Consider the following 9,623-nt stretch of genomic DNA (forward strand, 5'->3'; position numbering starts at 1 on the left):
AATGCGAAATGAATTGTAAATGAGCCGTGTATGCATATATGTAATTGATACTCAAAATATCACATTGATTGGTATCTCAACACCTAACGCCAAATAACAAGCCATACGCCGTGATAACTCCGATCTATGCGGTCGTGTCAGTTTAGGCGGCAGCAGTGGCGGTGTTGTGAGCTGGTGTTGCGGGGCCATCCAGGAATCTGAAGTGCTCAATAGCGATCTGACAATTGAGCATGGCAGCGTTGAACCGAGCTTCTCCAGGTGGAAGAACAACCATGAGATACGTGTTTGTCGTGAACTTGAGAATAAACAGACTGAATCGATTACCGGCCTTGTGCTCCATTCGAATGAACTGCTCGGCATTGCGCGGCGTACCGGTGAAGCGCGAAATACTCTGCTTGAAGTGCTTCATGATGTTGGACATGCGCTCTAGTCGATCCTCAGTTGGGTTTCGTTGTCCTTCAGATGATGTCCAGGATGATACGGCGAGGAATGAGGTGCGCTCGAATAGCAGCAGCTCTTCAGCTTCGATGGCGAGACCTAGGTTTGCGAGATTTCGCTCAATCACAGAAAGATTAGGCACAAGGTCGTGGATAATCGACGCCCACGCTTTATACAAGCTCTGATCCCAGATCGACGTCGCAAATGGCGTGAGCTCAATCGACGACGTAGAAATACCGACTGAATTCGCATACTCAAAGGTCTTTTGTCGCACAACCCGAATGCGCTCGTCGTAAACGGACTCGCGTGCCGTAGGAACAACGAGATCCATCTTGTGAATGAGGATATAAATCTTTGCGGCAGGCGAGTATTGCAGGAGCGCGGAGAGGATGGAGACGTAGGTTGCGAGATCGCGGTCGACGTCGCGGGATTCAATGTCGAAGACGTAAATCAGCACGCCGACGTTGGAAAAGACGTGCACGCGCTGCTGCGAGAGATAGTTCTCCATAAAGGCCTCTTGACCACCGCAGTCCCAGAGGTTGAGGGTAAGGTTTCCGAGGAACTTGACGTGCGAAAGATCGATATCGATAGTTGCGCCCCTAAACAATCAGCATAACCCTCAGAACTAGGTAACGGGGGAAAACTTACAGTCTTCGCGTGTCGCGGGCAATGTAGTTGCTAAAGATAATACTCCTCATGCTCGACTTGCCGGAGCCGGACTTTCCCATGAGGAGGACCTTTTTCTTCTTGGGCTTCTTGACTTCGCCGAGGAGTTCGGGGGCGGGCTGGGCCTCGGCGAGGGAGGTATCGATGTAGGAGGCCATGATGTGAGGTCGTTGGTGTTGGTGTTGGTGATGATGGAGGGTTGGAAAGTTGCAGTGGAGGGGACGTGATGAAAGGTAGCTTGCCTTAGCTTTTGGCGCTTGCGTCTTTTGGGGTTTAGCGCCCGTCCCCGGATATGGTCAGAGGATGAAACGTCTTGGCTGGTCTTCCAATTGCTGTATCCTTTTTGGTAAGCTAAAGTTCTGTTTGTGTTTTTACCTGAGTCTTGAGTGAACTATGTTTCTCTTATGGATCGAGTTTCTGTGAAGCTCGGCGAGAGCTTCTGGATACTGTATCCGCAGAACGAGCTCTGTCTATCTGCTATATTCCGCATCAGCCAACATCGGACATGTTGTAGATATGCGTGGATAAAGTGCAATTGACAATATTTTATTACTTTAATTCCGAGAACTGAAGTTGGTATAACAAATTAGGGTCGTATTGCTAGGTCAATGCCGCCTAGGTAAACAAGGACTTGGTGAAGCCAGGTGCTGATGCGTGGGACAGGTTCATTCTTATGCAGCACTCAGTGATAGAACTCGACACCGAGAACAGATAACCTCAATAATAATAACCAAGAAATATCAACACGATAAGGGAAGCTTGCTAGAAATAGAAGTGTACGACTTTATTTTCGTGACGAAGACTAGGCCTCGCCGAATAACCACTTGAAACACCAATGCTTAATTGTAACATGACAGCCTGTTGACTCAAAAATCACATCAAACATAAAACGATCCGACATTACACTTATATAGTAATTCACTGACAATCCAGTGGATCATCCCGTGCTACTGCTGCTGTAGTTATAGGAGGACAACTCATGCCAACACCACTCCTTATCTCCTGTCAGACAATATTTATGCACTCCACGCGGATATTTACACAAAACACTTGAATCCTTCCTTTTAAAATGGCCTTTCACTTGCTATATAGTCACAAGGTATTTTCCCCTTGTATATCAATTGACAGAGTAGGGATTCGTGGGAGTCATCGAGATTTTGTTCAGCTGAGACGGGGTTAAACTACCAGTTCGTCTAATCTCACCACAAAATCTAGTGGATGAAAGTTTTAAGCATGCTCGCTCAGGATAATATTCTCTGTATGCTCTATAGTGGTCCTTCTTCTGATATTTGGCATCAACATGAAGTTCCATTCCTGTTCTCTTCCTTACAGCGATCCGGTACCATAATCGTGCTGTTGTTTCGTGTGATGGAAGTCAGCATCTACAAAACAACAAGCACATAATGCTCCAAATTTTTTGAAACATCAGATTCAGATACCAGTGACTAGCCTTCGCTTTTCATGGTACTCTTCGTCATTATACACATTCAGTCCCTTCGCCAAAGTGTTGATCACCCAAGGCATAGGGTAACACTCCGCCAACCAAGCGAAGCCACTGAGCTAACGACACCATCCAATCCCAGAGTGCCTAAAAGCCAGGAAGGGAAACAAGAGAATGCGCTAGAACTGTACAAGTATAGCTTGTTTCGTCTATCATCTCAACGTTAAACATGAAACCAGTTCAATAACACGGATTAATTCCATGAGTGAGGTGCAGTATATGGGTATATATAAACCAAATCTAACTGCCACCCTGTAAATGTTTATTACATAACTCCAATGTCCCCAAAGCATACCATATAAATCATCGCTCATTCTCCCTGAGAATATGACGGCCTCTCAATTGACGGACTCGCCGAGATCTTATCGTTACCTGGACTCACCGACCCTGTCAGTATTGCCCAGACATTCGATTCAGAACTCTTATGGTCGACAATATCACTGAAAAGGTCAGCCTCGATCTTCCCGACGGCGACAAGAACTTACGTCCGGTTATCCTCATCCCCTCCGTAGAGGGCATCGTCGTCCAGATATTTCAGCCGACCAAGACCAACTGGATCATTACCAAAGCTCACAAACTGAAAGGCGAAAGCGGTGTCGCCAATGCCCTTATCTTCCATTCGCTTGATAATCTTCGTTATACAGGCCTCGGCACCTTTCTCTTCACGTGAATCACCGTGCTCCCATTTTCCATCTGTCAGGATAATAACGCTCGTTGGACGTTTGGGATCCACCATGTTAGCATCTGAGAATATCTGGTTGAATGAGTGCTTCATATTGCAGAGGGTTTCAGCGTCGTTGCCACTGAGCCAGTGCCGTACTGGGTTGATGAACTTGTCCAGAGCGTTTCTCATCAACTCCATCTTGAGAAGAACCCGAGGCCGACGCTCTATCGGGAATTTCTTGTCTGGTTTCGAAGTGAAGCGGATTTCTGGACCAGATTGATCGATCTTCCAGACGAGCCATACCAAAACCTCCAACACTTTAAGTACCTCGCGCTCCCTATCACGCATCGTCTCAGAATCGTCTATTATAAAGACAAACCGCCGATTTCCCATCCGATTGCGGAACTTTTCGTAGCCCTCCAATGATTCCCTTTTACCATTCTTCTTGCGGTGACTGACAACATTGTCGACAGTGAGGTACCCATACAAACCCATTTCATTCTGTTTCTGTGGGGTGAGTCTGTTGATGTCGACAGATGTCTTGGCAGTGTTGGCGTCGGGGATCGAATGGTAATGATTATCTTGAGCAGGAAGTGAGATGCCAGGATGTGTTGGAGAACCCAGAGTGTTTCCAAGATTGAACTCCTTGGAAGATACCGCTGACGCAGGGGACGATTTGCCTTCCAGCTCAGATATAGCCTGGAAACCATTGTGACTCCATTGAGCTGATATGTGGCGATCGATTGAGGTTCCGTTATTCGAAACCATGCGAGTGTTGATGCCAAGGGGGTCTCGCTGGTGTATATCGGGGCGATCCAAAGCCATACCCATCTGGTGCGAAGGTCCTGGATGGGAGGATGGCCGCTGGTGAGGAGATCGGTCTGGCTGAAACAACGACTCAGCTATGTTCATGGGTGACTGAGTGAGTATCGGAGTGTTGTGGAAGCCGGTTTGAGGTAAGATAGGCGTGGTATGATGACCTAAGGGGGGAACAGGGTGAAAGACTTCCCGGTAATTTCTCTCAAAGGTTTTCCAGATAAGGATGGGGGATTGTCTTTCTCGATATGGTACAAGCATCCAATGCTCGACGAGACTGCAGACATTCCGTGAGAGGAAGATGGGACCTTGTAGCGCATCGAGTGCAGCTGCATGTGATTTCACAACACAAGTAAGCGCTGTGGAACTGTTGTGGAAACATTCGCCAAAGCTGCCATCGGCAAGAAGTGGCCAATGTGTCAGTATCTCCCTTCTGCGATCGCTGGCAGCTTCATCAAGGGCAGCCGTGCCGCCAGTAACCCAGACAATTGCTTCGCTGATGACACAACCAAGAGACCAGACATCGGAGGCTACTGGAACCTGCATAAAACCCTTCTCCTGGTCCCTGTAGAGCCTGGTTGCTTCGGGAGAGCCTGTTGAGGTTTGTTAGCGTAATCCAATACTGTGAGAAGAGGGTGGTTACAATATGTCCTGTTTCCATCATTATCCTGGAAACTGGATTCATCCTCATCTATTGGTCGATCGGGTGTCGCAGTGTCGGAATCAGCAAGCTTCATTCGGAAGCCATATGAGTATCGCCCATCTTGACCAGGGAATACCAAGATGTTGGCAGGCTTGATATCACGGTGAGCACTACGACATTAGTAACAACCAAGAAAACTGGGAGTGCCACGTACAACCCTGTTCGTTGATTCCTAGGACCGCCTCCAAGGTTTTGTATCTTGTCGATGGCTTTCGTAAGACCCATCAAGCCATATAAGAAATACCGCCGCTCTTCTTCGGTTATTGGTCTTTCGTTGCGCTTGAACAGTTCGAGAAGGCTGCCTTCACTCGCATGTTCCAGGATGATTGTTCTGCTCAAATGAACCAAGATATTTCACAATGTAATCACAGGACTCGATCGCGGCGAATGCGTTGTATTCCTTGATCCATGCATCGCGCAAAGTTTCTTTCTCTCGTGTGCGGTACTCTTTAAAGACAACGGTACCCTGCTCAAGTTAGTTGGCGTGGGAAATGCGGAGGAGGCAATTTACCGTCGGACTCCATTCGTGATCGAAGCATTCAGGGTACAAGGTTACAACCCTAATAATTGATTTAGAGTAGCTCGAATCAGTTGTTATCGTGAAAGTCGTTTTGCTAGGTAATATTTGCCGAGGATCGATGTATCGCTTATCCATGGGGGTATGTCTCGAGAATATCAGAGGACAGAACATCCATTGGTTATCGCAAAACTCCTTCATGTCGTCGACAAGTGCAGGATCATCGCCGAAACATCGCGGATTGAGTAAAGGCAGTTGCAGGTCCTGGTAACCATTGGAGGTGAAGTTGTTGATGAGGTATGTCCTGCTGATGTACACCAAAATGGAGAAGATGTTCAAGTAGCCATTCTCAATCGTCGTAGGAAGAGCGTGGATGTTGCGATCGATCGCTCGAGGTAACCTTCGCTGGCCACTTTTCTTCCACCATCTTGCCGTAACTGCAGGACTCACGAACCTGGTCACAATGTCGTTTCCGTCGAGTCCCGGTTGCGATTCCTGCCGCACATATCGTATGAACTCCTCATTGCGCTCGTCGCGCGGGCGCTTTCTGGGATTGGACATGTCGGCTATTCAAGGAGGTTCTCTCTGCTGGAATAAGCTCACAGCCACAAATCTCAACTGGTCGGCTATTCAAGGAGGACCATCAGAGTCCGGCGTGTAGGTGAAAACAGCAATCTTTGTGTTCCAATTGTGTACAATCTAGATATACAGAAGAGGGGAATCTGGTGATGTTGATGGATGGTAAAAGTGGTGGAGGTCTTTTCTGATAAATTATTTAAGGTCGCGGGAGAGTGGTTCGCATAAAAGGCTGTGCGATCTTTTCCGACAAGGCACTTTCCAATTCATACTAATTCAGGCCATCATCTTTCCAGATTGGTTAGGAAGGGTGTGCATATGCAGCAAGGCTCTCCTCTGCAACATTGTATCATGCCCACCACTATCTGGCCAAGTAGGCTGTGTCGGGGGATGCCTTGAAAAGCAAAGCCATTATTTGTCTGCCTTCTCGTATGATTTGGATCTCTGAACCGAAGATCTATACCTTGAAAGTGGCTGAGATGAGACATGGATATAGTTTATCATGAGGGCTTGTTCGAGACCAGATGACAGAGCCTCACAAGAGGGTGAGAGTGTAGGAGATGGTGCGACATGCCAATCGGCGCGGGGAACCAGGCTGCAGCCTAACAAATGATCCCACACATGGACATGAATCGACATCATCAGGCACATCCTGATTTGTGTAATAAGTATTGAGATACATCTTGTTCATAAGCTCATAACTCGTGTTGAAATCTATTATCTATAAAAAGTATAAATAGGAATAAATGGTAGGAAATAACATGAAATCGACACCCTAGGTTGTGCTGTGTTCCTCTAAGATGCGTGTTTGACTCTTTCGCTTTGCGGCCTGCGCAGCATGATAAGAATGATCATCCAAATAGCAATGGTGACGATCGTGATAGTGGCGGAAAGGCCAAAAAATAGAGAGAAAATCTGCTTGTTCAGTCTCCATGCCGCCTTTGCGCCCACTTGAGGCCATTCAAGGATACCGCTCTGAAAGAAAGACTGCCAGCCAAATTAGTTGTTGCAAAATGTCCAAGGACACAGTGACATACAGCCATGAATGTTCCAGGGAGGAAAATCAGAGTCACAAAAGTGATGATATGCATCGAGCTCGTCTCTTGCTTGGTCTTGCTGGCGATATTCTCCATATTTCGAGTCGACAAGTGTGCGCTCTCTGCGTAGATCTTGTTGATCTGAATGGTTTTGTATTGGAGAATGGTGTTATACTAAGGAAGTCAGTCTTGAGTCTCTCAGTATTGAAAAGTGAATTACCATTTCTTTGCTCTCCTTGACGAGCAATAGCAGCGCATTGAGCTGCGCCTGATGAGCGTCTATATTGGCCTCGACATTTCGAGAGTGCCGACAATATCGAAGAAACGAATCCTCGCAACCTTTCTTGATCTCTTTCAGAGCGGGAAGCCGATACTGAGTCATAAGACACTGGTAGTGCTCGCGGATCTGTCTGATGACTTGGTTGTTTAGCTTGAGAACCAGGAGCGCTTCTTGAATCGTCTCCAAGCCTTGTTGCAATTTTTGGAGCTCGTCAAAAGAAAACACTTCAAGTCTCTCAAGTCTTTTGACTCGGTCATTGAGATCACCCCACGGATCCTCTTTTTCATTGCTTTGACTGCGCGCTGCCCCAGATTCGAGACTCGTCATATGTGAGAGCCTTTTCGAAGGAGACTCAGCCAACCCTGTTATGATTTTCACGTCTTTTGTAAGGGCTGACTCGTCTTTTATGGCGGGGGTTCTCGCTTTGTCCACAAGTGGTTTGATCCCATCAAAGAGTTCGTTGATGTAGAATATCCAATCATCATCACACCAGTCAATCAGCAAAGTGAGAACCTCAAGAGAAGACGAGAACGCCCGTGGAACAGATTCTAGAAAGCTTGACTGGAGACATTTATTCTCAGCCAAAGCTTCTTGGAACAACTGCTCGTTCAGTGAGTTTCCCTTGCAGGTCACCCAAAACGACTGCCCGCTTTTGATGTCAAAGGAATGATATACTGCGAGTTGCCGGACTCCCCAAGATCTGTTTGGGACAGAGGTGGAGCTCTCGACGGATCTCAAGACAAAAGAATACCTAATTTCTCGCCCCGAGAGACCCATTCGATCGAGAGGGAGGATATCGTCCTCGGACGAGAGCAGCGTATTGTCGTCGTTGAATTGAGGAAGGTTACACCATTCCTGAGCAGAGTGTGACCGTCGGAAGGAGTAGAGGCAGCTTAGGAACGAAGGCGGAATTTGTTGATACGTGCATAGATATTTGAACATCGTAATTGGGCATCTGACTTGATCTTTGGAAGATCTGGATTGGAGAGACTTGCATTTGTTAAGTCCTGTACCAGAGTAAAGACCATGGAACTTACACATATCTCATCTTTGGGGCTTTCTTGTTTGGCTGCAGCCGAAGTAAGAGATCTCCCATGGTCTTGACATCACCCGAGAGCGATTGACAGTTGCACGGAGTCATGCAATCGCAGGTTTCAAAGATCTTAAGACAAGCATTTTCAGGTCTCGGGTGGAAGATCCGAGCTGCTTCTTGATTCCAAGTAGTGGCTACTGCTTGCCGGGCTCTGGCACTCCTTCTGCTGCTGGAAGAATTTTGAGGGTAGTTGTGAGAAGCATCGCATATCCTGTCGAAGTAACGTTCTTGTTCGGATAGCTCCATAGTAGTGATACTATTTTGGGAGGACATGATAGTGTATGGAAATTTGATAAATGAGCTAGTGCTTGAAGACTTCATAGATTACTCGGGACCAAGCTATTTTATTTCCATGAAGACAATTCCAATTCCATAGAACAAGGATCCAAGATTCGCACAGCCTAGATCATATGCAACGGCAAATTCGATGAAGAGTGCCTGGTATTGACTGTGCTCAGAAGGAAGTTGGCAGTGATGGTTGTGAAGGTGTGAATGAAGGTGGTAAGAGAGAGACAATGTGTATGAGGCCAGGTAGGGCACTGATATACAAAGTGGCTGAGTCGAAGGCGCATACAACTTGCCTCATGTAACCCGAACAGAACACTCAGTATTGCTCATATTCGTAAATGACTAGAAGAAAACGCAGGGGTTCAAATTGGATACTGTGAAAAGATATGTCAATAATGTATTATAGCCATTTGCATATTTCATGCCGCGAGATCATGGATTTCTTCTTTCTCAGCCTATTCCACATGTCAGCTGCTGGGTTAGGGACATCACGAGACACAGAAATGCGACAAGATAACCCACTTCAGTCAAGTCTCTTGGAAGATAGAATACAAGCTCGTTATCTACAGGCTGAAGCCACGGATCAGCTTCTGATTCATGAAAGCATTGCCACTCTCAGTGTCCCGATCTACATACCTCGACCTCAATACTCTGGTCATTAAACAAGGCCTGAAGGTACGCTCGTACATCCTCTAGCCGCAACTTGTATGCCATAATAGAGTTGTGCTTCATGGTGGCAGCCAATTGATTGATGATTGTACAATGCGGTTAGATTCTGATGACGGGGTCTTGGTTTGCTCCGTTCTGTACCGCGCAAAGGTCGCCTTGGGCGTTCTTGTCACCTGAAGATAGTCTGCCTCGGGGATGTTTGAGGACTGTGCCATTCATGACGGCCAGGTTGCTAGATATTCGCTCTACCGATGGCTGCGGCTCAAGATAACGCGGGGCTTGCTCGGAGTATCAGAGGGCGATTGGTAGATCCTCGCTAGGCAGCGCAACGGGCCGGGCTTAGGGGATTAGGCTCTCGGATCAATTGCCTATCAA

General features: G+C 47.1%; 3 protein-coding genes across 3 annotated transcripts; all 3 read right to left on the reverse strand.

The window, feature by feature from the left end:
• Positions 1-142: 142 nt before the first annotated feature.
• Positions 143-1,262, reverse strand: FTJAE_10767 (ras-related GTPase rag; the record flags this gene model as incomplete). The annotated part of the gene is made up of 2 exons (XM_037343641.1): positions 143-1,037; positions 1,087-1,262. The coding sequence occupies 2 exons, from the start codon at positions 1,260-1,262 to the stop codon at positions 143-145; spliced, it is 1,071 nt and encodes a 356-aa protein (XP_037202170.1).
• A 1,824-nt stretch (positions 1,263-3,086) lies between these two features.
• FTJAE_10768 (serine threonine kinase) lies at positions 3,087-5,866 on the reverse strand (the record flags this gene model as incomplete). Its single annotated transcript, XM_037343642.1, has 5 exons — positions 3,087-4,678; positions 4,729-4,898; positions 4,943-5,090; positions 5,134-5,254; positions 5,300-5,866. 5 exons carry the CDS (start codon positions 5,864-5,866, stop codon positions 3,087-3,089), a joined length of 2,598 nt encoding a protein of 865 aa, XP_037202171.1.
• An 810-nt stretch (positions 5,867-6,676) lies between these two features.
• On the reverse strand, positions 6,677-8,564 carry FTJAE_10769 (uncharacterized protein; the record flags this gene model as incomplete). Its single annotated transcript, XM_037343643.1, has 5 exons — positions 6,677-6,868; positions 6,919-7,092; positions 7,139-7,898; positions 7,950-8,174; positions 8,236-8,564. The coding sequence occupies 5 exons, from the start codon at positions 8,562-8,564 to the stop codon at positions 6,677-6,679; spliced, it is 1,680 nt and encodes a 559-aa protein (XP_037202172.1).
• Positions 8,565-9,623: the final 1,059 nt, after the last annotated feature.

Source organism: Fusarium tjaetaba, assembly GCF_013396195.1.
Source record: "Fusarium tjaetaba strain NRRL 66243 chromosome Unknown NRRL66243_c0000254, whole genome shotgun sequence".
Classification (NCBI taxonomy): Eukaryota; Fungi; Ascomycota; class Sordariomycetes; order Hypocreales; family Nectriaceae; genus Fusarium; species Fusarium tjaetaba.